The sequence below is a fragment of the Barbus barbus genome (genome assembly GCF_936440315.1).
Source record: "Barbus barbus genome assembly, chromosome: 32".
In the NCBI taxonomy this organism is placed as follows: Eukaryota; Metazoa; Chordata; class Actinopteri; order Cypriniformes; family Cyprinidae; genus Barbus; species Barbus barbus.
In genome coordinates this window covers 13,902,580-13,929,326 of record NC_136760.1, presented here as the reverse complement: position 1 = coordinate 13,929,326, position 26,747 = coordinate 13,902,580, and the positions used below count along the sequence as shown (strand labels likewise).

General features: G+C 36.0%; 1 protein-coding gene across 4 annotated transcripts; it reads left to right on the top strand.

Annotated features, from left to right (window-relative positions):
• Window positions 1–26,602, top strand: LOC306852214 (MAGUK p55 subfamily member 2-like). Of its 4 annotated transcripts, none has more exons than XM_079388910.1 (12): window positions 1–81; window positions 11,683–11,783; window positions 13,739–13,891; window positions 13,996–14,151; window positions 15,536–15,763; window positions 19,190–19,321; window positions 19,400–19,502; window positions 21,853–21,906; window positions 22,251–22,412; window positions 22,713–22,915; window positions 25,438–25,566; window positions 25,655–26,602. In XM_079388910.1, exons 1-12 carry the CDS (start codon window positions 51–53, stop codon window positions 25,829–25,831), a joined length of 1,629 nt encoding a protein of 542 aa, XP_079245036.1. In that variant the 5' UTR covers window positions 1–50; the 3' UTR covers window positions 25,832–26,602. The 4 variants fall into 4 exon arrangements, with proteins under 4 accessions (XP_079245036.1, XP_079245035.1, XP_079245034.1 ...); XM_079388909.1 differs by having other exon boundaries at window positions 33–81; window positions 21,838–21,906; XM_079388908.1 differs by lacking the exon at window positions 1–81 and adding an exon at window positions 4,302–4,702.
• Window positions 26,603–26,747: the final 145 nt, after the last annotated feature.

The following is a 26,747-nucleotide window of genomic DNA, read 5'->3' as shown; positions in this document are numbered from 1 at the left end:
TTGGCCTCTGACAGATTTGGTACGTGGACAGACGCTCAAAGGAAACGAAAATGCCAGTAGCATCCGCCAGCTGTGACTCAGGTAAGATGTGTTATCTTAATGATTTTGAACTTAGAGTTTGTTACCAGTCCAAAACCTTGTAAATCTACAAAAAGGTTTTGTGAACTAATGAGGAGGGAAAGTCAGTGACAAACATAACAAGCCAGTCAGTCATTTTTGGCTGAAAGCCCACAATGAACTGAGATTAAATGTTCGTGCTTCACTGAGTATCCACACATCTGCCAAGCTTCAGACCTAGCTTTCACTGAAGAGACACTTGAGTCAATATCATTGTATTTCTCTGGACAGCTACACAAAATGAAATCAATGCATCAATGCAATCAATTCTTTTGTTGAAACAAAGACAAAAACAGAGAGATGATCACGTTCTCCTGTACAGAAACTATTCTGAGAACAGGGAAATTGGTGTTGAGAAGGGATGATGAAAAAGTAACATAAACTAAGAATTTGGAATTTATAGCGGGGTCCAGATATTAAAAAAGTATATAGGTATTCAATGATTTAGATTTTAGATTTTAGAATTTCAGTAACACTTTATTTTAATGTGACCTTGTTACACGTGTTACACGTGCTTAGTATTATAATAACAATAAATTATGCATAATTACATGCATGTAACCCTAACCCAAACACTAATCCTAACCCTAACCATGTAAGTAAATGTAGTTAATTAATATTACTCAGTACTTAAATGTATAATTACACTCTAACAAGGAAAGTGTAACCAGAATTTCTTATCATAATTAAAAGAGTAGTGTGCAAAGCGGGATTGTTTTTTTCTAAACAATGAAAGATGGGAAAGTGTTTTTGCTGCTCAGTTTGTGCCTCTAATGGTTACATGTCACTTTAAAAAAAATTCTGCCATTTAATTACCTCAAAGCACTTTAGAATGGAAAAAATAAAATCACAAATTAAAAAATGATCATTAAAAGGAAGTTTAATTTGTTAACATTAGTTAATGTATTATGTGTAAAGCACTAACAATGAACAATACTTTTACTGAATGTTAATTTATACTAATATATTTTTAAAATTGTATGAATGAACGTTAGTTTATGTATTTTAAACAAGCATGAATTAACAATGAACAACAGTATGTTTATACATAACTTAACCTAGATTAATAAATGCTGTAAAAATTATTTAATTTTTAATTTTTCTGATACCTAATGTGTTGACTAACATTAACAACTTCGAACCATATTGTAAAATGTTATCAAAGATACCCCTGAGTGTATACTTGTAAATCTTTGAGGGTAAATCAGAATCACCGTGAATTGTAAGTCATTTCTCAGACATTACCATCCTTCTGTCATTGTGCATGTTTCTGGTATTAAATGAATGAGCTCTCAGTGCTGACCTGGAGTCATGAGAATACACACATTGTAATCTCTTACACTGCACAGAATCTTGGCTCAGAGCCGATACTTTCAGCTCTGTGATCGCACTGAATGGATTGTGCACACAGAGAGAAAAGAGACCAAAAAAAATTAGGTGAACTTCCCATTTGTGTGAATAATAAATGGTGCAACCTGGAAAACATTACTTTTATTCACATTTTAGTGACCCAAATGTTGAGTTACTTCCTCTGGGGCTGCAGCCATACTGCCTACCTCAGGATGTTTGTTTTGGCCATTTGCTATCTGTCCTCTGATGACTACTCAGGAGGTTTTATAGAATGTAAAATAAGAGAAACAAGGACTTTAGACCTGATATTTGCCAATATTAACATAATTCTGTCATTGGAAGTGCATAGGGGCTAAATTGGCCTCTAAGATAGATTAGGAAACAAGCTAGAGTGGAGGAGAAATGCACAGAAGAGAAAATAAATGTGAGTGAATTTGTTTTAAGTGTGTGGGGTAGATAAGTGCTGATGGAAAAAGTGTTTCAGCAGTTTGGGTGCAGGTTGGCAGCTCATTGTCCAGAGAGGAGCAGAGAGGGTGAAGGTTTTGGAAAGGGACTTCATGCCCCGTTGTGAAGGAACAAGAAGACACTGCTTATTCAGTAACAGTAGTTGGCGAGAGGAAAGAGCCCAATCAACTTTCCACTTAGTGAAGTGACATACTGCCAAGTATGGTGACCCATACTCGGAATTCGTGCTCTGCATTTAACCCATCCAACGTGCACACACACAGCAGTGAACACACACACAGCAGTGAACACACACAGCAGTGAACATACACCCGGAGCAGTGGGCAGCCATTTATGCTGCAGCGCCCGGGGAGCAGTTGGGGGTTCGGTGCCTTGCTCAAGGGCACCTCAGTTGTGGTATTGAGGGTGGCGAGAGCGCTGGACATTCACTTTGCCGGCCCGAGACTCGAACTCGCAACCTTTGGTTTACGAGTCTGACTCTCTAACCATTAGGCCACGACTTCCCAGCTTGTGAGCATTGACCTTCAAGACTTTAGTACATAATCACCCTAAAGACGTGCTGGCTTCCTTCCGATGCGTTTTCTTGACCTGATCGTTTTCCTTGACATTACTGTCATCTAGAATCCTAATTTAGCTCTATATGAACACATCTAGATCTGTCTAAAAGATACAAGCCTCATTTCACCACAGTTGACACTTGTGATAATGAGGTCCGGTTAGCCACAAGTAAACACATTATGACAGCTAACTGAGCATCATACATACAACTCCTTTAGCCAGCTGTTAGAAATGTGCACAAATAGGGACTCCCTAGTTTGTTTTGTTTTGTATTTATTCATTATTAAAAGGTTTATATTTAGAGAGTTTGTTTACAGTGTGTATGTTTACAAAGCACACTGTATAACATTTGCATGAATTGGCATGAATTTAGCGTATTTTGTTGGATTATAGTTCTTGTACTTGCATGATAATTTTTACAGTTTTATTTCTACACTATATTACAATTCAATATAATTAAATAGTTTACTGTGACTTCACATTGAACGGAAACAGGGAATAATTGATGTAGCAGCATTGCGCTGTAGAATCTCAGTGTTTATCTGTGTCTGTATTACAGACATCTCGTGTTTATTTACAGATTAACTGTAATAGTGTGACGTCCACAGTACCATACTGGCGTTTGTGTTTCCAGCATGCATTGCAGCATGAATACAGTCTCTGCCTCTTGGTTTATTTTATTATAGCTGTTTTTGTTGTCACTTTAATAATTTGGGTAACAAGGTATACAGTATTTATCAGTAGTGACCAATGCATACTAATTTATTTATGGAGTTTAAACATTTCAAGTTATATACATTAACTGGTGTTGATATTTTTGCATGCCTGAGCTCATATTAAAAGGTCTCCAGCGATAACAACCACTCATCTCACCACAACAGCACTGCAAGCACTCCATCACTTTAACTGTTTATAAGAGAATATATGTGTCCCTGGACCACAAAACCAGTCTTAAGTCGCTGGGGTATATTTGTAGCAATAGCCAAAAATACATTGTATGGGTCAAAATTATAGATTTTTTTTTATGCCAAAAATCATTAGGACGTTAAATAAAGATCATGTTCCATGAAGATATTTGCTAAATTTCCTACTGTAAATATATAAAAACTTAATTTTTGATTAGTAATATGCATTGCTAAGAACTTCATTTGGACAACAGGCGATTTTCTCAATATTTAGATTTTTTTGCACCCTCAGATTCCAGATTTTCAAATAGATGTATCTTGGCCAAATATTGTCCTATCCTAACAAACCATACACCAATAGAAATGTTTTTACCCTTATGGCTGGTTTTGTGGTTCAGGGTCACATATTACCTTTACTGTAGCTAATGACAAAATAAATGTGCATCATTCAGATTGCCTTGAAGGTACCTCACAAGAAATGTTTCAAATTCAAATTTCATATTGATCTCTCATTGCAGACGTATCTTGGCAGGGTTTGAGCCATTGTTGAGAGCTCATCTGAAACATTTTCTCACGAATAAAACAACAAACACCCAAGAGTCTTAAATAAGTCTCCGCTTTCAATGTAATTTCATAGGAGACATTTAAGGAGATTAGATTTTATAGAGAGCTCTCAAGTGATTCTTCTATTCCTAAGGAGAATTTCCAATTCACTCTTTGTTCACATGAGCCATTTTCTCTTCCTCCTCCTTTTTTTCTCTATTCTGTCTCTCTCTCTTTTGCATTGTCTCCTCTCATTAGGTCTCTGCGTTATGTTGAGCTTTCTTGGTGAGTCTGTCACAGTCTTCAGCAGCTGAGAGGGAGTGATAGGGAGGAGGCTGAAATTTTCTGGCAACCTGTGTGTTTGGAATCTGTGTTGTTAGAGTCAGATAGAAGGATATTAGGAGGCAGAAAGACCAAACTGCCTTTAAACTTACAACAGGAGGGATGAAGAGGGAAGACAAAAATGGGAAGAACGAGGAAGCCTGAGGTGCCACAAGACAGGGAGGCAACAATAAAAAAAAAATGAAAGATCTAGGAAGGGAGGGACATGCGAGAGGAAGAATGAGAGGTGGGGAGGCTTTCTGGAAACCAATGCTGACGTCAAGGAGGTGAAAAAAGTGAACAAACAGAAAAGAGGGAAGGAACGCATGTGAATTAGAGGCAGGAAAAGACGCTTCAGAGAGATTGAACTATGGCTGGTAGTATCTATAACAGAATGTCCCTGGAGGAGATTGGATCGATCAGCTCTCTAGAGGGTCCAGGAGGTAAGACACAGAGATCTTTAGCAGCATGCTGTGATTTGACTAGAGCAAGAGGAACTTCAGTTTTTACTGTGGTTTTGCAGTTAGAACAGTACATGCAACTGGATGGATGAGTTGATAGATATGCCTATTGAGAAGCATCATATTCTCATTGTAGTTGATAACATGGTCAAGAAATACTATTTCTGGTGTTAATTAAAAAAAATTAAAAATGATTGATTATAAATATCGAAAGGTATATTGTGTGGTTTTAACATACAACTGTTAAAATCTAAGACCTTATGAATGCATTAAGAATACACTTAAATATACAGGCTTCATAAAAATTGTCCCCAACATTTTGTTTTACATCCTTCTAGCACATAATGTGTGTGTGCATGTGGAGAGAAGAGACGAGGAGGGGTGCATTGAAAGAGAGGTGATAAACCAGTGTCCAATTAGCTTTGTGCATGAGAGCACATCCTGTGTTTGTTACAGCTGCCTGGAGAGAATGAGTCTGACAACTTCCTTTATTTTCAGATTTCCTCTCTCTCATGGCTCCCTTTCTTTGAGGTTCAAACTACAATCAAGTGAAATACATTGCATCTTTTCACAAAAATGCAGTTTCCTTGACCATAAAGCAGTATTATAGGACTGTCTGCTCAACTTCTATTCCTGTTTCACTTGAGAGGCTGACAATATATAATGACAACATATCTTTCCTGAATACAGTAAGCAGCGTCGGCCTCATGAATAATGCATGATTACATTTAGTCACACACTGACACGCCTGTAGGTCGGCTGTGTATCTTGCAATAATAGCAGGGATGAAATATCCAATCCATGAGCAAGAATGACACATTTATGAGAGACTTTTAAGCTTTTAATATTGTAGGTGTGATGTGTCCTCTGTTTATACAAGCTGTTGAGCATAAGCATAAGCATAGAGAATTATAAAGTGAAGTGACATACTGCCAAGTATGGTGACCCATACTCGGAATTCGTGCTCTGCATTTAACCCATCCAACGTGCACACACACAGCAGTGAACACACACACACAGCAGTGAACACACACACACTGTGAACACACACCCGGAGCAGTGGGCAGCCATGCTGCGGCGCCCGGGGAGCAGTTGGGGGTTCGGTGCCTTGCTCAAGGGCACCTCAGTCGTGGTATTGAGGGTGGAGAGAGCGCTGGACATTCACTCCCCCCACCTACAATCCCTGCCGGCCCGAGACTCGAACCCGCAACCTTTGGATTACGAGTCTGACTCTCTAACCATTAGGCCACGACTTCCCATGGGTGTAATAACAGATTGCGTACTCCTACAGGTGATTTGATGAGTTGTTCTAATGGTGATATGTGATTTCACATTTGCAGAAATGTAATAACATAATTCTGCGTGGAAACCTTGTGTGTGTTTTATTCAGTGGTTACCTCACAACAGTGATAAAATCAGTGTAAGTATGAATGGGGCTTTACATTACATTTATTCATTTAGCACATGCTTTTATGGAATGATTTATAAATGAGAAAAAATAAAAACAAGTAAGGATAGTTGTAATGGTGACTTAAGGCATGTTTACACAGCCAATTTAATGCTGCTTTTTGCCTGCTCAAAATTTTTATAACGATGTAATGCAGCATAAAATCCAGACTAAATTAAGTCTTCAAATCCACAAAGCATACAATTATATTTGCTGTGTAAATGCATTTATGTGTCAGTCCTGTGTCTTGTTTCCCCCCTCCTCTCGTGCCCATATTTGGCCTTCCTGTTCCTGTCCTCGTTTGTCATCATTAGTTCATTTGTCTCCAGCCCTGTTTAATTACTCCCCACCTGTTCCTGGTCTTCCTCGTTGATTTCCTAGTGTTCTTAAGCCCTGTGTCTCCCATGTCCTGTATTGTTCGTCGATACCCCAAGCTCCATGTTCTGGATCTAAATAAACCTGGCTGTTGAAATTCTCCGTGTTTCCTCGCTCCTTGCTCCGAGAACAGCGTGACATTATGCCACCTTGGAGCATTCAATAGTCAAATTTACACTGCAAAGGTGGCACAGAAGTGCTTCTAAAGCTGTGTTTATGTGTCTTTACACAGACTGCTGTTCAGAGGTGACATAAATGCATTACGCTGCAGTTATAACTGTGTACTTTGATGCTAGAGGCTTATGCGAGTCAAAGCAGGCATAATTTTGTCTTGCTTTTATATTTACACTGAATTTTGAGCAGGCACAGAGCAGCATTAACTTATGAAAAGATACCTAAATGCTACTTGAGAAATGCTCCTGTGCCACTTTTGCAGTGTAAAATTGCATTATTGTACAGTTAGAATTCAGATGACTGGATCTACTCATGTTTGCATTACTTTAAATATAATGCAGTATTCTTCAGTCGTTTTGTGTGCTATGAGGTTTATAGGGTAAAAAGGAATTTAGAAGAATGTTGAATACATGCTTCATTTCTTGAGAAAATGAAAATACGAGAGTATAGACTGATAGAGGCAGAGTTTCCCAAAAGCATCATAAGCAGATCATAGAAACAAATGTACAGATCTTCTTTGTTTCCCAAAAGCATTGTAACTTTAAGGTGAAGTATGCAGTTTCTGTGCTAGTAAAAACAGAATTAAAAAAATAAGGCATATTTTCAAACAAACTTTGAAAGATAGATAGGTATTTGTAAATGCAGTTTCAGGGTTTTTCTTTTATTTGGTAAGAATTTTTTAAAGGTAGGCACTGTTATGAGTGAGTGTGTACTGTGTACTGTGTACAGTACCAAATGCACAAACTTAAAGCTAAGAAACGATCAAGATTAAAGCCTGAAAGATTTAAAGATGGTCCATTAAAATCCATGAGGGGTTTGGAAATATGTAATTAGAAATTGGGTTGAGGCATCTTTATGCAAGTAAATGAGAACAGGAAAAAATGTGAGTAATAATTTGGGCTCCAGGGAATGAACAGATTGCAAATAATAGATCACTTGGAGAAATGAGGTGCAGGTTTAAGAGACTTGAGTTTTAATATACTTTGTTGATATGCTGAACACTTTAAGATGTTGAGTTGAATTTTAAATACATATATTTTTCATTTTGAGGGTGGGTACCATAAAAATATATGTGCTATATAGTATGATATTAGTGCATATAAAATGAAAACGATTCTGTACAATTCTTTTTTGTGTTCATTTAGCGGACTTAACTATTATTAAAATAATTATAAATTAAATGTATTAAAGATAATACACTGAAAAAAATGATGAATTGAATTTTTTTATTTTTTTAAGGTAAGTGGTTGTAGACAATTTATTTGAGCTACATTTAAATAAATGTTGTTGAAAATTAGTCAACTAAATTTGTCTATATAAATGTAGCTAAAATAAATGGATTGCAACAACTTACCTTTAATTTTTTTGTAAATTCAATTAATATTTTTTTTCAGTGTACATTTTATTATGAATAAAATAATAATCCAAGCTGTTATTAAAATTGTTTTGATAATTCCTGCAGAGCTTGAATTAGTGTGAGTGTAAGAGTTTAAACAGTTTCAGGAAATTTCTGTTGTACTTCAGTGAAAACGAAGTACTACAGGCTTTCACTGTTTCTAAAGTTGTGGTGGAATGGAAATGAGTCAGTAACCAAACACTCAGCGGTAGTCCTGAGCTGGGAAAATAAACAGTAATGCAGCTCTTACATCAAGATAAGCACTACAGAAATCTCACTTGAATGTGACCAGCAGTGAGCTGCTTCAGTGTGAAACAGACATACAGTGACAGATGCTTGCTGAACATCAGAGCATGTCGCAAAATTAGTCACATATACAGTCGATGCAAAAGATGTTTCAGAATTTGAATCCACCATAGCTTAAAGGTCTCAGGGGTCAGACTCAAAAACATGTCTTTGTGTATCTTTGGTGTGTGCTTTCAGCTGAAATGTCAGTCAGTCCATAATGTGGTGCTATACACCAAAAGTGGTTCCCCTATGATTACGAGCCAAGAACCACTTTTAGTGCTATATAGCACCATTATTTTTTAGAGTGATGGACTAATTTCTTATGTACTGTCATTTGAGTGGGCTGTTCCTCTATGAAAGGATGGATAATGAGTTCATAATGAGTTTGACCCTGCTGCTCAGAGATAGACCAGTTGGATGTGTTTCCATAGAGATATACATTACAAAGCTTCTTGTGGTATTAATTATAGCAAGGAGGTCTATAATACCTGGAGAGAGCTATTCAATAGTGCTTCCATTCATCTCAGTGGTAGTTGCTCAAAATATGCAACCTGCTTGCCACCTCTTAGCTCATGGGCAAAATTTTAATGGGGATTTTAGTTTTAATGTCAACAACAACAAAAAAGTCAGGCATCAGCTGATAAAAAACGTTTATGGCAAAACTCTGTTCACTGCTTTGGATTTTTCTCACATCACTCTCATTTGAAGCAAGATCACAAACTCTTTTGCAAAGACTAATCAGTTGCTATTGTTAAAAGAATACTAATTATGGAAACAATATACTTTACAATGTACTAAAGAGCAATCTGAATGAACTTATTTGAAGTTTTAAACATTTAAATGCATGTTAATTGCAATAATAGTTTATAATAAATGGAACTGATATAAGGGTGAGCCTTAAATAAATATGATAATGGACTTATGAGCAGCCCCGCCCCCAAAAATATAAATAGTATAGAAAACTTTTATTCTGCGTGATACTATAAAAACTAAATTTTTTGCAAAAAAAAAATTTTTTTTTGCAAAATTCAATAATTGTTTTTTTATATTGTTACGGCACTGCAAGCTAATGAATACTGGCTGTATTGTGTTTTTAAAATCTCTTTTTCCCCCTGCCCAATAGTAAAGTGATGTTAGATGTATTAAAAAAATATCAGGTAATTCAATAAAAATGTATTTGCATAGGACTTTTTATGGTAAGTATCATTAAAAGGGATAGTTCACCCAAAAGTGAATTTTAATTCATCAAAATTCCACCAGATATCAAGAGTAAATGACAATATTTTCATTTTTGGGTAAACTATTCCTTTAAGATACTTAGTATACTCTATATTTGATTGTCCTAAAGTAGAACTATTGCAAGTATATTTCAGGTAAACTTTAAATATTTTGTATTTAAAGACCGAAATTATTCAAAGATCATACAGTCCTCACCAATAGTTACATCAAAACGCATTTTAGGCTCAATATTACGAAATGTGCATTGTGCAATAAAGAAATACTCCAAATAAAGTTTAACTGTAATTTTTATATCAGTTTTGAGCGATATGTCGGTAAATATGTCAATAGATTTAGTATGAAATAAATGTATTTTAAATATATTACTTTTTTTACTAGGGACACCTTTTAAATAGTTCTTTGACATTTCTTCATTCGTTGAAATGAGATTTTTTTGATAGTTATGCCTTTAGCAGGTGCTTTTACCCAAAGCAGTATTGCTTTCAAGGTACACTTTTTTTAACGTTCTTGAAAAAGGGAAGAAATAAAAAACTTAGTAGTTATAAAATATGTGCAGGGAGACTGAGGTGTGAATTTCAATCTAATATTTAAAATATTTCAAATAAACCAAGCTAAATCTTAAATGAATTTGATTGCATTGTCATTCAAATAATACCTAACTTTATGTCTAATAAAATAATAATAATTAAAAATGCATATATTAAATTCCTTACAACAAATAATTAAATTAGCCTACTTATGCTTTTATTTACACATTTTTTATTACAAGAAACTGACTTAGGCTCCACCTTTTTATACAAAATTTCACTTTAATTTCTTCTTTAAAAAAATGACGTGTACATCACTGGATTCCTCATAATCTGTTTGCTGTATCCTCCAGCATTGACCAATCCCACAAAACATGAATTGCTCTGTCACACATCATTTTATGTTTCACTGTGTTTGGTTTGCAGTAGACTATGCAACATGTCTGAAAACTGAACAAAGGAAAATAGAGTGAGAACACAAAGGAAACATGAACGTGTTCTGTGTGAGCGATGCGGATTGCTGCAGGGGGAATTTAAGAGAATTACATAGGAGCCACGGGGACTCATGAATCTTTCTAGAAACTTCCTTTCATGAAACTCTTTTTGAGTTTGAGGAGATTCAGTTTTGATGCTTCTCCACTGCTCTGATCTTTTCTCATGTATATTCAAGTGCTTCTCAAATAAGAAAATAATATTTATTTTATCCTTTTTTCTAGCAAATCTTAAATATGTACAAACAAGGACTTCAACGGATAAATAATGAGGACCATTCAAGCAATCCAAAAACATTATTTTAGCAAAATGATTCATGGAAGACTATAGCCTAAATCATCTTCTGTCTCTCTGATCTGCTCTGGAACATGATGTTAGAAGGACTTAAAAGATCATTTGCTTGTTTCGCATTGAAGAGGAAAAACTTTGTCTTTGATCAGTGGGCAAAAGTCGAAAACAATACATTTATTTCCCATTAACATTTCTGTCATTTGAACAGCGTATGGTGGAGTGCTTCTGAAATTATAAAGATGATTATCTCAATGTCATGTTTTATTCATGCATTTTTCGGTTGCCACAATTTCTTGTCTCCAAAAGTCGTTTGAGTGCACGCTCTTAAACTATAGGCCTAACTTTATACACCAATGGAGATCAGTCAGCATAGACTGTCTAATAAACCAATGAAATCAGCTGAGAAATCAGACTGTTTTAATCGCTCATATGGTCTATCACTCTAAAAAATAATGGTGCTATATAGCACTAAAAGTGGTTCTTGGCTCGTAATCATAGGGGGAACCACTTTTGGTGCTATATAGCACCATATCTTAAAAGGTGCTATACACCAAAAGTGGTTCCCCTATGATTACGAGCCAAGAACCACTTTTAGTGCTATATAGCACCATTATTTTTTAGAGTGATGGACTAATTTCTTATGTACTGTCATTTGAGTGGGCTGTTCCTCTATGAAAGGATGGATAAATGTCTTCTTTCTAACATGTGAACCCTTTTGTCTTTTCATCCTCAGCGATGCAAAGTCTTCTAGACACCTTGAGTGACAGCACCAGCTCCACCACAGCCAATGACCTGGACCTCATCTTCCTCAAAGGAATCATGGAGAGTCCAGTGGTGAGTCATTTCAGTGGCTTTCTCAACTTGATCTCCATGTGTCCACATGAGGCTTCTTTAATTATGAGTCTGTCAACAGGACCCTCTTTGTGAAAGTTATATTTGATTCATTAATCGAAATTAGACCCTATGGACCCTTTTTATATTTCCGGGGTTCTCAGAAGTTGTCATAGTTGAGTAAACTTCTACAGCAGTGAGCGAAAAAGAGATATCAAATTTGCTTTCACTACCTCAGCTGTTGTATTAGAAACACTCACACAGCAGCATTAGATAGGCCTAGTTTTCTTTTTGTAAATTAATGATAAGGTAATAAAACACAAAGTATAGTGATAGAAATGTGCATTAATAATAAAAAAAACCTTGTTAGATTTATGATGTTGATAACAAGTCATCATAGTCTGTGTAAAGGCCCCATCCTTGATTCGAGTAAAATAGTTTTAGTTGATGATGGATAAAAAAAAAAAGAAATATTAATGCTCCAGAAAATCTATAGGCATTTCTCCCAACACCTTTACTGTGCTTTTTGGCCACAGGCTGGGATTTGGTGTGTTTTCTAGACTTTTAAAAAATTAATAGCCAAGAAAAGTTGCTTGGATTTGTCGTGGTGGTTTGATTTTTCCTCAAGGTCAATTGTGAAGCATGTTCAGATTGATTTTTGTATTCCACATAAATATGAAATGATGTATTGTTGATGTAGATGTTGATAATGTTGTGTGGGATAAGTTATTTCAAGTAGTTTTAAAAAATATGTAAGATATAGTGGTCTTAAAGATATGGATTTTTTTAACACATAGGCATATCAAATCTGAATTTGCACTATGTATTTTAATAATAATAATAATAATAATAATAAACAACAGTTTATTGCACTGCGTGTTGCAGGGTGTGTTCCTATTATTGCCATGCAAGCATCTCATCATCTGGTATTTTCAGCATTCAGCATTCAGTTTTGGTTCACAAAAATGCAGCGAACTCCATCTCTGTGTATGTTTTGAGTTTTTAATGTATTTTGGAAAGCAATACTGTATGTGTCAGTTACACTCTATTATCACATTCGCATAATTTACAACATTTTTTTGTGGACAGATTATTACAGAATTTCACACAGATTTGTAACAAGAAGCATTTGTTAACCTAAAAGGTTTCCTTGCAGTTTTCTATTAAAATAAAAACTTGAGGGTTTTACTCTTGCAAGTGAAGAAATTAAACCATGCCTATTGTAATTATTATTGTAAAGTAAATTACAATTTGACTATGGTTTAAAGTCAGTTTTGATATTGTTTAAATATTATGCCTTTAATATTTGGCATTTTTTCCTTGTGGCATCAGAAAAGGTATTAAATAAAAGCTAGAAATTCAATTTTTGTGATCACAATAGCGACAGTAACTATATTAAAGTTACCTAAGAGGTCATTAATTAGTAAATAAAAGATTACAACTATCCAATCAAACTTAAAAAGGTATATTTATACTAAGTACAACAAAATATCTTAAATTACATAATCGAGTTAAAAACAGTACAGGGACTCAAATGAGTGTAATGTTTTTATATCTGTTCATTTTCATGAACTGTCCAAATGAAATGAGTCACTAGAATTAATCAGACTTTCCAGAACTGTAAATGAGCGAGGAGAGTGTTTAGGTGAAGACATTTGATTATTCCCTGAGCTCAGTGTTTGGTCACGCGGCACATTGCAAAATAGCTTGTTACTGGATAAGCTAAACTGCTTTGTCACACTACTGAAATATGTACCGTAGTTAATAGCCCAGAAAACATGATGTACTTTAAAAATGTTCACCACAATGGCAAAAATCATTCTGAATTTGATCAGTCCAATCAAATCACCTTCACAGGTTATGTGCTGAAAATTCTGACATTATCTACCCACCCTCATGTTCAAAACTCACTTCTTTCACCCCATAATAACTAAACTTGGAATGTTTTGTGCATGCAGTCCCGTGAGCACTATGAAGAGCCGAAGCTGGAGGCGGTGAGGGACAATAATATGGAGTTAGTGCAGGACATCCTGAGAGATCTCACCACCCTCACACCTCACAGTCAGGCAGCAAATGAGCTCACCTGCATCCTCAAAGAGCCATACTTTCAGGTACAAGCAGAAACAGTCGAGCAAAAAAAATAACGAAATATCTTGAATGGTTTCATTTAGATTTTTGAAGCGGTTTCCTTCAATGCCTGTTTTGTTTTCTGCAGTCCTTACTTGAAACACATGACTCTGTAGCTTCCAAAAGCTATGAGACTCCACCTCCCAGCCCCTGTGCGTTTATGGACCCTGCGCTCAACAACCAGCCTGTGCCTCCCGATGCTGTCAGGATGGTGGGCATCCGCAAAGTGTCTGGAGAGCACTTGGTGAGACCTGAAGTAACATTGCTGTTTGCTGTTATTTGTTTTTATGCTGTTTTTAGACCTGTATGCCATGTGTGATGTGCTATGAAAATAAATTGGATTGAAACTGAATATTTAATTAAGTGAGGCATGAATTTACCTTCATAAAACAGAAATTGTACATTGTAATGTGAGCTGCTTCTGCCACTAACAGAATGAAAGCCTTTTCGCATTTCTTGATTTGAAGCATGGACAACAGCAGTTTTAGACCTATGTAGAGGTACATTGACCAGGGTTATTATCGTTCAAAACAACGTTTTGATAAATGAAACAAAGCTGAAATCAAATATAAATATGAATAGTAGATAAAATACTAAAAGAAAATTAAAAATGCTGCCTTGGCAACTAACTGAAATAAGTTTAAGTTCTAAAATTACTAACCGGAAATAAATAAAAACTAAAACTCAAATAAAAAATTAAAATGAAATAAGGAATAAAATATGAAAATAAAATCTAATTCTAAATATTAATTAAAAATATTAGTAAATAAATAATACTAAAATAATAGTGACAAGGGCAGTAATTGTAAGTATAATAATTCTAAATTACGTTTTATGTATAATACTTTTATGCCTTCTTTTTATTATTAGATAGGACAGTGGAGTGCAGACAGGAAATTATTGGGTGGATAGAGGGGGGCGGGATCAGCAAAGGACCCTGAGACGGGAACTCGGGTCGCCGCGAGCAGTTGTGCTATATGTTGGCGCACTAACCACTAGGCTAAATTAGGAGTTTATTGAGGGAAAAGTCATAGTTAATAGTTAATGTCAGAATGTCCCCAGAATACGTATGACCATATATCATATAAATGTTTCTGAAAATTGTAATTCATATATAATATAATATAATATCATAATAGATTTTTGTGTTCCGATTTGCTCAAACTTCACAATAAATAAATAAAAAATAAAAATAAAACAAAACACACACACTATTGCTTTTCCTGGACTTTCCAAAAGTGGAAAAAGATTGTTTACAGCATTCAGAAAAGAGATGTCAATTTTACGGTCACTTCCTCAGAAGCTCTATTAGAAACACCCTCGCAGCAGCTGACTAGTTGTTTGTAATTTACTGCCAGAGTAAAGTAACACAAAATATAGTTTTATAAATGTAAAGTACATTTTTTTTAAATGAAAATGCCTTATGAAAAACGCTAGATTCACAGAGGAAATGATCACAGTCTGTGAAAAGGTTCCATAGGATATGGAAAAGAAATTACACATTTCATCTTTATATTGAATTAACCATATAATTTTTCACTTTAATTTCTACACTAGTGATTGATAAATATGAATTAGTCTCATTGATTTTTAAAGTTGTTTGAATCACATTCTGTTCTCTTTGCCAGGGCGTGACGTTTCGGGTGGAGGGTGGAGAGCTGGTCATTGCTCGAATCCTGCACGGGGGCATGATAGATCAGCAGGGCCTGCTGCATGTGGGTGACATCATCAAAGAGGTGAACGGAAAAGAGGTGGGGAGTGACCCGAAGGTTCTTCAGAACATGCTGAAAGAGTCCAGCGGCAGCGTGGTCCTCAAAATCCTCCCCAGTTACCAAGAACCACACACACCACGACAGGTGAGCCACATTCAGATCTATTTTTGTTGAGTAGTAAATACTCAACAAAAAATAGTGACGAGTAATTATAAATGTTTGTAGACCTTCAATGAAATCATATCACAGGAGACCAAGACTTCCAAGTGTGAACGACGGTTACTTTACCACTTTTCTATCTTTGGCCGTCAAACAACAACATGACAATCTGAGTCAGCTCACTTGCTGATGTACCTAATGATTTGGAATAAATCAGAAAGCAAGCTTGTATATCAGGTTATTATGTTGAAACACTAAATATAATGGTAGAAGACGAGAAAATACAAGGGAAAATTTACCCAAGTTTCAGGAAGTCAGACAGTCGACTTGTCATAAACAGCCCATGATGGAGCCCATGTGCATTTAGTATACAGATGTTTACCTTAACTAAAATCAAAAATTGTTCTTAAATATTCTTACGATGAAGCATACCGTTATAAAAGAAATCTAAATTTCCAGTTATTTCTGAATGTTGTCTGAATGCTTAAAGGGGTCATATGATATTATTTTAAAGATCATTATTTTTTGTATTTGGTGTAACGGAATATGTTGATATGCTTTAATGTTCAAAAAACACATTATTTTTCAAATACTGTACATTAATGTAGTTCCTCTATGCCCCACCTCTCTCAAAAGCATTGTTTTCTACAAAGCCCCTCCTTCCAATAAGCGCAGTGTGCTCTGATTGGCCAACTGACCCAGTGCATTGTGATTGGCCGAACACCACAAGCACGTGTTGGAAATGTAACGCCCCTTACCATAATCGAGAGCTTCAGCTTTCAAGTTAGTTTTAGCACCAGTTCAAGCCCTAAAGGGGAACAGAGTCGCGTGACAGACACAGTGAGGATGATCATATGTATTTGCAGTACACAGTCAATAGCAAATACTTAAATTAATAACTAAACATACAAACAATCACTGAATCAGAAGCGCCAGATTGTCATAGCAAAGTCGGAACTGACCCTTTTTTTTTAGAAATAGCCTTTGTGCACAGCCAGCCTTGTACTATACTAGGTTCACGAAACTGTCGTCCATAAAATGCGTTGCACAAATTAGAACATTTGGGTTGTGCTGTTCTGTTGTAAACAAATCTTAACAATGATTCCTAAATGCATCTACTTTCGGAAGGCAACTTTAGGGATCTTATCTATGCACGAAGTGCTTGTAACACTCCAAAAAAAAGGAAAACTTGAAATCACATCATATGACCCCTTTAAAATGTCCAGTTTTTAAATGTTTAAAAAGTGTTTTTTCTTGGTAATGTCAACGTTAAAGACAACAGTAAGGTATCATTACATTTTTTAATTTAGCAAATATGGAAATGTTACTTTTGAATGTTCTCTAAATCATCTGAAACTTGTAAGTAGTAATGTTTAAAAAATGTCCGACTGAAATGTTTCAGAAAAACGATCCCAAAACAGTGTATAAATGCATTTGTGCTGACGTTCTGAGAACCGGATAACTTTGAACGAACATTCTATTGGTCTCATGATTTTGAGAGAACGTTGCCAAAGTTCTGAGAACATTTACCGCTAATTGCGTTGGATCTAGTGTGAATCAAATATTAGATCCAATTCTTTTAATTCAGTTCTTCTTAATAAAATAGAACATTGCAAAATCATGGATGTGTTAAATTAATGAAAGTCTTAGTATATGGATACTTAGTATATGAATGCGCCATAACAACACCGCAGAATAGTCAAAAGAATTTACCCCCCCCGATGGACAAAATGGTGGATAACAACAAGACTTGTTGCAGTGATTTGATTGGCTGTTTAGGCTGTCAGTTATTTATCTGTTGTAAGGGGTAGACCCAGATGGATGTTAATACCAGATGTCATTGAACCAAAATGCTCACATGCTGACACAAACATGTGAACACACATGTAACTAGCATCTACTGCAATAACCTTGGTTCAAAATGCCTTTATATCAACATATTTGAGATCAAACTTTGGGCTGCATTGCCAGGTTCGGGCACCTGTCTCTTTGCCAAAGCATGCTGGGAGATTTGGTGCATTATGCCAAAGGCCTTCCTGTTTTTGATGCTGTGCCACCCCACCTATTGAGAAGAGACACTGACAATCTTCAAGTCTGCCCTTTCACATTTTCAGCTGTTATACTGTGGATCTTCCCCGTTTTCTGCTTTTCTGACATCTCCATCTTATTAAATGAGAATCACATGAGTGAAGTTCTGTTTCTCTGACCATATGGTGCCATATTCAGAGTGTCCCATCTGTGCCTGTCTTTATTTGATCCCAAAATAAACGAACAGCTTCCTGTGTCTGCTGCCAATATGGGACTGGAGATCACAGTGTCATGACTCATGTTACTAATGTGATGCATGCTTCTATGATGTGAATATTCATGTTTTTGAGAGCTGCTGTAGGTGTTTGTTCTTGCAGATGGTATTGTTGGCATGTGTTGTGTTGTGTGTGGAGGATGCTTGTTGTTGACTGTCTGAATGATGTAATCCAGGCATATTTTCTGTGTGTTGACGTTCCAGCACCTAGTAGCAACTGCAGGTAACTACAGTTGCCATGACAACAGGATTTTAGGCATTGGAATTACTCTTGAAGGGATAGTTCAACCAAAAATAAAAATCCCATTTTAATTTACTCACCCACATGTTATTTTAAACCTGTGTGAGTTCCTTTATGAAATGCTTGCTGAAAGTCTTCTCCTCCTACATCTTGTTTGGCTAGGTTTTCCCATGTGAAAAAGAAGTGTGCCTAATTATATTGAATGTTTACTTGTAGTGCACTTCAAATCTTCAGATCAAAAAAGTATTTTTTAAATAAATTTTTATTTTTAAAATTTTTAAAAACAAAAAACAAAAACAAAACTCTACCTTTCAGATAATATAATATTAATTAAATAAAAACGTGTATTTAAACTCTTAAGTACACTTGTAAAAAGTGTACTTTGCATATAATGTCAAATTAAAAGTTTTACATTATATTTTAAATCATTTTGTTTTAGTTGTGCTTTACATAAGTGCAATTATTTTGATATGTTGACTAACACACTAAAGCAAATGTAAATACTTGATTATGATTTTAACTGTGGTGTGTTATTTGAAAAATCACATTTAATGTATATTTTATTTACCATAAAGGCTTGTCAGAATATTTAGGCTGTACACTTTACTTTACATAGTACTTCTTTTTCACAAGGGTTAGTATTCAATTTATAATTTATATTAATGTAATATTAATATTAATTTTGACAATATAAGGAATCACTAGATATTGATATGCCCACTTTCATTTATGCGAGACATGCACCACTAAAGTTTTCAACAGGCTGTCAGTATGACACTCTGATTGATGGACATATTCATTAATAAGAACCATGTGTTTCTCTGTCTTTACTCTTTCTCCCTCTTTCCGTCTCTCTGTCTATCTTCAGGCCTTTGTGAAGTGTCACTTTGACTATGACCCCTCTCATGACAACCTGATCCCCTGTAAAGAAGCTGGACTCAAATTCAGCAGTGGAGACATCCTTCAGATCTTCAACCAGGAGGACCCCAACTGGTGGCAGGTGCGCGCACACGTGTGTGTGTGAGTGATCCTTAAGCTCTGTATGGTGGTCTTACCTTGACTCTGGCCTCACCTGCAGGCATGTCATCTGGAAGGAGGCAGTGCAGGCCTGATCCCCAGTCAGCTGCTAGAGGAGAAGAGAAAAGCATTTGTCAAGAGAGATCTGGAGCTCTCTAGCACAGGTAGGACACAGGGCACTAAATATATTCATATACAGTGCCCTCCATAAGTATTGGAACAGTAAAGACAAAATTGCTCTGTTGGCTGTGGAGTCAAGACATTTACGAATATGATTAAAAGCTGAATATGAGACAAAACTACAGAATGTCACATTTTATTATTAGCTGTTTCAACACATAGATGTTTTACCAGCTAAGAAGTTCAGCACTTTTAGAGTTTCATCCCTCTATCTGATGTGAGCATAAGTATTGGAACAGTTGCCTCACAGATCTTTCTAAGTGATCCGCTGTGTCCTGTTGCATTAATTCTTCAGATATTAAAAGCAGGGAATGTGTCGTATCAGTTATATCCATTACTTCTGCATTCTGAATCTTGCATTTGATGATGACACACACAAACCAGGATGAAGATGAGGGAGCTGACTTTGAGAGAAAAGCAAGCAATTTGGATGCTAAAAGAAAAGAGGACTTTAGAAAAGAGTCAATTAGAGCTATAGCAAAAACAAAGGGCATGGAGAAATCAAGAGTTTGGAAACCACCAGCAACCAGCAACAACCTGATCAGCTGAGAAAACAACAGTAGTTGATGACAGACAAATCATAAAAGTTGAAGACAAAGATGAACCTTTATCAAAGTGATGGTAAAGCAAAATGTGGAGAAAAAAAGGGAACTGCAAATGATCCCAAGCATACAGCCTCATCTGTAAAGCATGGTGGAGGTGGTGTCATGGCATGGGTCATAGACTCACTGCTGTGATTGTGTGCAAGGGATCTGCAACTAAATAATAGCTTTTAATCTTTTATATCTGCCTTATGTTCAACTGTCCCAATACTAATGCTCACATCAATGAGTGGGATGAAAGTGTTGTTCTTTTTACTTGGTAAAACATGTATTTGAAACGGCTAATAATAAAATGTGACATTCTGTAGTTTTGTCTCATATTCATCTTTTAATCATATTTGCAAATATCTTGACTCCACAGCCAACAGAGCAATTTTGTCTTTACTGTTTCAATACTTATGGAGGGCACTGTATAATGACTTCTGGTTGGGGTAAAGTAAAAAGTAAAGTAAAGTCGTGACGTATTGTCAAGTATGGTGACCCATACTCGAAATTGGTGCTCTGCGTTTAACCCATCCAAGTGCACACACACAGCAGTGAGTAGTGAACAAATGCACACACACACACACACACACACACACAGCGTGAACACACACCCGGAGCAGTGGGCAGCCATGCTGCAGCGCCCGGGGAGCAGTTGGGGGTTCGGTGCCTTGCTCAAGGGCACCTCAGTCGTGGTATTGAGGGTGGAGAGAGCGCTGTACATTCACTTCCCCCACCTACAATCCCTGCCGGCCCGAGACTCGAACCCGCAACCTTTCAATTACGAGTCCGACTCTCTAACCATTAGGCCACGACATTAGGGTACACAACGTTTTGCTGTAAAATCTTTTTTATAACGAATAACTTTTATATTGTTATTATTAATATGTTTCAAGATAACATTTCCTGGACTGAAGCAACTTAGGTTTACTTTATTATCCACACATCGTAAATTTTTAGAAAAATCATGAGCATCATCTAAAATTTGAGTGTTTATATTTGTCCGTCTCGCAGTCATCATTGTATTGCAGTGCATTATGTTTTGCCCCCACACAATAAAAACTACAGAGCTCTAAAAACTGAAATATCATCTTAATAAGACATATTTTTGAGCAATAGAGAATGACAAATTAAATTTATATGCATTTTATGTAGGTAGTCTGTTACATTGCTATAAAAAAACTAATTGTTTTATATTATAAATCAGAATTTAATCTTTAATATTTTTGACGCATAAATAGCAACATCTGCACCAGATAGCATATTTTACTCAATTTGTGACTGTGAATAAATCTGGGGTGTTTTTCCCTTCTTGAGTATGAGCAATGATATTATACAAAACTTAAAACACATATGCAGACTTTTAAAAAAGATTTTCTTTTATGTTTTGTCTAAAGGTTCATTAAACTGTTCCTTTTTAAAAAAAAAATTCATTTTTTTCTGACAATTATTACAGAGTAGCGCCCCCTGTAGGAATATCAGCATGATTCACGTAATAAAGAAGAACTCTTTGCTGTTAATTATAGGAAAAGGCCATTATTTATTCATCCTCAAATCATTCCAAATCTATATGCTGTTATTTTACTCTGTGAACTTCAGTAATTACATTGGAATGATCTAAAAGATTTCATAAGTATGGCCTGAGGTTAAATGGACAGTGATGTGTTTGTCTCCTGTAGTAGACAGGAGTCATTCTGTGTGTTTATACTACCAGGATGTGTGCTGATGTCCGCAGGGCCTCTGTGTGCAGGGATTGGGGGTAAGAAGAAGAAGAAGATGATGTACTTGACCACCAAGAACGCCGGTAAAGATGGCTGCTGTCCAGTGCGACGGATGCGCATGTGTCGTACTCTTGTTCTCTGTTGTGATTGTTGTTGAAGTCAGTTATCTGAGTTTGTTTCATGCAAAAATGACACTGTTTAAATGTCAGTCATTTGTATAATGTGCTTGTAGCTCCATTTCAGGAGAGGTAGCCTACTTCAGGTTCATAAACTGAAATGTGTTTGTTGACTCAAAGAAAATGAGAAATATAGTACCTTAATAAAAGCCATATTTATCTGACAAGCTGAACTGGAACTGACAAATGATACATTTCGATATAGTGACTAAATCAGACTAACAATAGATGAGATCTTTTCACCATACCAGAGTTCGACCGACATGAGTTGAGGATCTATGAGGAAGTGGCCAAGGTGCCTCCATTCCGCAGGAAGACGCTGGTTCTGATTGGAGCACAGGGTGTGGGCCGCCGCAGCTTGAAAAATAAAATTTTGATGTCGGACCCACACCGTTATGGAACCACCACACCTTGTCAGTGCATATTTATATTTTTATTGAATATTTATGCATTAAATATTAAAATTGGCTTCATGTTGGATGTGATTAAAGTGGGGCCACATTTACTTGTATTATTATATAATATTATTATAATTGTTATCCAATAATTTATGATTAATGCCATAAGAAACAACCAACCAACTCAGAACCATCCAAAAATTACATTTAAATAGTAAAAATGTACTTAATTTGAAAAAAATAAAACTTACATGTGTGTAAATCTGACTATTTACAGTGCTAATGTTAATCGGCCCTTTTTGTCCCTCTGGACAGACACATCTCGTAAACCCAAGGTGGATGAGAAGGAGGGGCAGATGTACCTGTTTATGTCTCGCAGCGAGATGGAAACTGACATCAAATGTGGCCGTTTTCTTGAACACGGGGAATACGACGGAAACCTGTATGGCACCAAGATCGACTCCATTCATGAGGTTGTGGATTCCGGCAAGATTTGCATTCTGGATGTCAATCCGCAGGTACTCTTTTTAAATTTTTCGATATCCTAAAAATTGCATTAATGCCCACTATTTCAGCAGCATTGGTTCCTGAAGTATTTTTGCATTTTATTTTTCCCATAGGGAAGGGTGAATCACAACTTTCAAACACATACAAACTTTGATTTAAAGCAGCAAAGTACTAGAGACCACAAAACCAGTTTTAAGTGTCAATTTAAGTGTCAATTTAAGTGCATTTGGCTGAGATACAACTATTTGAAAATCTGGAATCTGAGGGTGCAAAAAAATCTAAATATTGAGAAAATCTCCTTTAAAGTTGTCCAAATAAAGTTCTTAGAAATGCATATCACTAATCAAAATGAAGTTTTTTTTATATATACGGTAGGAAATTTACTAAATATCTTCATGGAACATGATATTTACTTAATATCCTAATGATTTTTAGCATAAAAGAAAAATCTATGATTTTGACCCATACAATGTATTTTTGGCTATTGCTACAAATATACCCCAGCGACTTAAGACTGATTTTGTGGTCCAGGGTCACATATTATGCTCATTTTAACAAGATGTAATATGGGTCTTGGGTGTCCCCAGAATCTATCTGTGAAGCTTCAGCTCAAAATACCCCACAGATTATTTATTATAACATCTGGAAAATGTCATTTTTGTGGCGTGTCTATAAAAAGAGCTGTTTTGTCGTGTGCTCACGGCGACCCGAGTTCCCATCTCTAGGTCCTTTGCCGATCCCACTCCCCTCTCTCCACCCAATACTTTCCTGTCTGCACTCCACTGTCCTAATAAAAAAGGGCATAAAAAAAGCCCCAAAAAAGAGCTGTTTTGGTGTGTATCACTTTAAATGCAAATGAGCTGCATCCCATCTCCAGAAGAGGGCGTAGTTTATACATCTCTCTGCTTTGCATACTTACAGCAATAAACACAGCCGGTAGAAGCAACATGACTGAGAGCAAGAGAACAGGTGTTTAACCGTGCATATGGGAAGCTAAAGGCACTGAAAGTGGGACAAAACTGCGCAATGTTACAGAGATTGCGCAAGCTAATCTCACATGCACAGCGCTGATCAATTAAAATACTTTGATAACGTATGCACACAAATATGGCTGAAACGCTAAGCACTATAATGACATGAGATTCACAAAGCAGTCTGGAGTGAAATGATTTGCACAGACATACTGTATACACAACGTATTTAGGTAGATTTTGAGGCGCATTACCTTGAAAAAAATAAGTAATCCGCTGCTTCCTCAGTGGCTCAGATGTTGGGAGAAAATTAAGACTCTTATCTTCAGTCTTACATCCAAACACAGAACACTGGGACTGCTTATATATTTTATAACATAGTTGAGAATCATCCTTAAACAAAGTTTAGTATTAAAAAAATCCTGAAACCTGAAAGAGTGTGATTTTAAAAAAAAATAGTTTTTGCCTTTTTGATGTCTATTCATGCCATTTTAATTTTAGAAAACTTGAGTCCTAGTGTCCTCTACAGAGGACATAGAATAAAATATGAATAAAATATAATTTTGCAAAAACAATTTTTTTCTTATGCTCTAAACAATGTTATGACATGAAATAATACTAAATTCATAAAGCTTTTTTTGGGGAGGGGGTCTCAGGAGGATATATATACTCTTTGCGCGCATTCTAGGCTGTCTCAGAACAGAAGTATTCACCTCAGTAAAGAAAGTATTGTGTTTTAAGTCATAATTTGATTTGACTTGATTCAAAATGACTCTCTTGTGTGCTTGTCCTAGATGTACCGGCGCGAACTGCCATGCACTCATATAAATGCACGAATGCGATGACTGGAGATTTTTGCTTAATAATAGATTACATTTTGATTTGTTTCTTGGCAAACTCTACCGTATGCCTTCAGTGCTTTCATACTTGGACTAAGGAAGGAGTTGCATGGGATAATTTCATGTTTGTAAAAAGACTGAAAAGTTTACAATTTATTAAATGGACAAGTGCAAGAATTTTTTTAATCTTCTTTTGTGATCCGAAAAAAAAAGGTAGCCTATTATACACTGGAAAAATTTTTTTAGAGCATAATGGAGCACTATAATCATATTAATGTATGTTTCATTCATAGTGTAAAGAGGCCTTGTGCAGAAACTACAAACATGCCTCGCAAAAGTAATATAACTTACGATGTTCCAGGAATTCGCTAATATGGAGTCCACCTATTGTTGTAACTGGAAAAAAGAATAGAGAAACGCTCTAACTGATCAAACAAAAGGACAACATATACAAAACTGCGACTCTACAGTATAGGCTATGGCTTATCTGTGTTCTTCAAGCCATCTTGGGTATTTTGGAGACAAATAAAACTATTTGAGGTCTTCTGCTGCTGTAGCCCATTCCACTTCTGGAACCCAACTTTTGCACTCTATTTGCAAAATTTGATTGTTCATAGAAATATTCTAGGCTAAATACCATTAATACCTGATGCAGATTATTTGTATTTAGTCTATTGGGGCAATTTTACCACCCCATTTCATTTGTTTCATTGTTCTCTACAGGCACTCAAAGTTCTGCGAACAGCCGAGTTTCTTCCATATGTGGTGTTCATCGAAGCCCCAAACTTTGAGGTTCTGAAAGACATGAACAGATCTGCCATTGAGGCTGGTGTTGTGACTAAACAGATGACGGTAATTTCTTTCTTGATGCCCTCAGAATGATTAGTTCCTTGAATGTTGACTATATTCCTTGAGTCTCTCTCATTTAATCCCTCTCTAGGACTCAGAGCTCAAACGGACAGTGGATGAGAGCGAAAGGATCCAGAGGGCGTACAGTCACTATTTTGACCTGAGCATTGTGAATGACAACCTGGAAGGAGCGTACCGCAGCCTCAGGAGGGCTCTGGACAGACTCAACACAGACCACCAGTGGGTTCCTGTCAGCTGGGTCTTCTGAGATCAGTTGGGTTCTTCGGTCTGCATTTCCCACAGTGGCTAGAAGTCTAGTTAACTGCTGTAATCTATGTGAACTTGCTTGTTCTATAGATTTTTGCACAAAAAACATGACGATACAAAGCTAGTTTATTATTTTGTAAAGAAACGAAGCTGATCTGTATATCTGTATTTGTTTTAAAGGAGTTCTGTACAGTGCTGTACGTTTGTTATTCCTGTGAGAGTAGGGCTGTATATTTGTATAGAAACTGTAGAATATGTTTTAGCACCCTACGTTACAATACAGCTATTCAGAATCATGTTGGATATATCGATGCTATATGATCACGTAGTGTTTTGCAGGGATTGTTTAGTTTTGATGTTTACAAAGCAAGAATTGAAGAGTGTTTTGGCGTGTCATATTCCCGTGCATGTTCGATTCGTTTGCGTTATTTCTTGTAACATTCGTTAGTACAAAATCCATTTCAGTTCAGAAAATGACAGCAGCCATATGTGTCACGATATACGTTATTTGAAATTGATTGGTCTTTATGTATTATATAAAGATTTAAGATGTAAATTTTATCATTCCAATGCAAGAATTCTAAAATTTTTCACTGTGACTGATCAATCGCAGCGTTCTGCAGTCATATATTTTTCTAGAACGATGGTAAACTGTATAATTGACCTTTGCCCAGGAAAGTGATTTTTGACATGGCTGTACTAGTTTCACTGTGTCTCTCGTATCACTCCACAATCTCTTCTCACATAATAAAATATTATCAACTAAAATCAGACATTTATTGTACATTTATTTATTTGTCAAATAGCCAAATTGATATATGGTTCTTAAAGTATTTTTTCCCTCACGCATGTGCACATATAGCTTTTACAAACGTTTTTCAATAGCTTCCAGTAATTATATATGTAATAAAAGTTTT

Coding starts and splice junctions, on each gene's coding strand:
- LOC306852214 (XM_079388907.1), top strand. CDS start 4,630: ATGGCTGGTAGTATCTATAACAGAATGTCCCTGGAGGAGATTGGATCG. Junction 11,784..13,738: donor GAATCATGGAGAGTCCAGTG/GTGAGTCATTTC, acceptor TTGTGCATGCAG/TCCCGTGAGCACTATGAAGA. Junction 25,567..25,654: donor TTGTGACTAAACAGATGACG/GTAATTTCTTTC, acceptor ATCCCTCTCTAG/GACTCAGAGCTCAAACGGAC.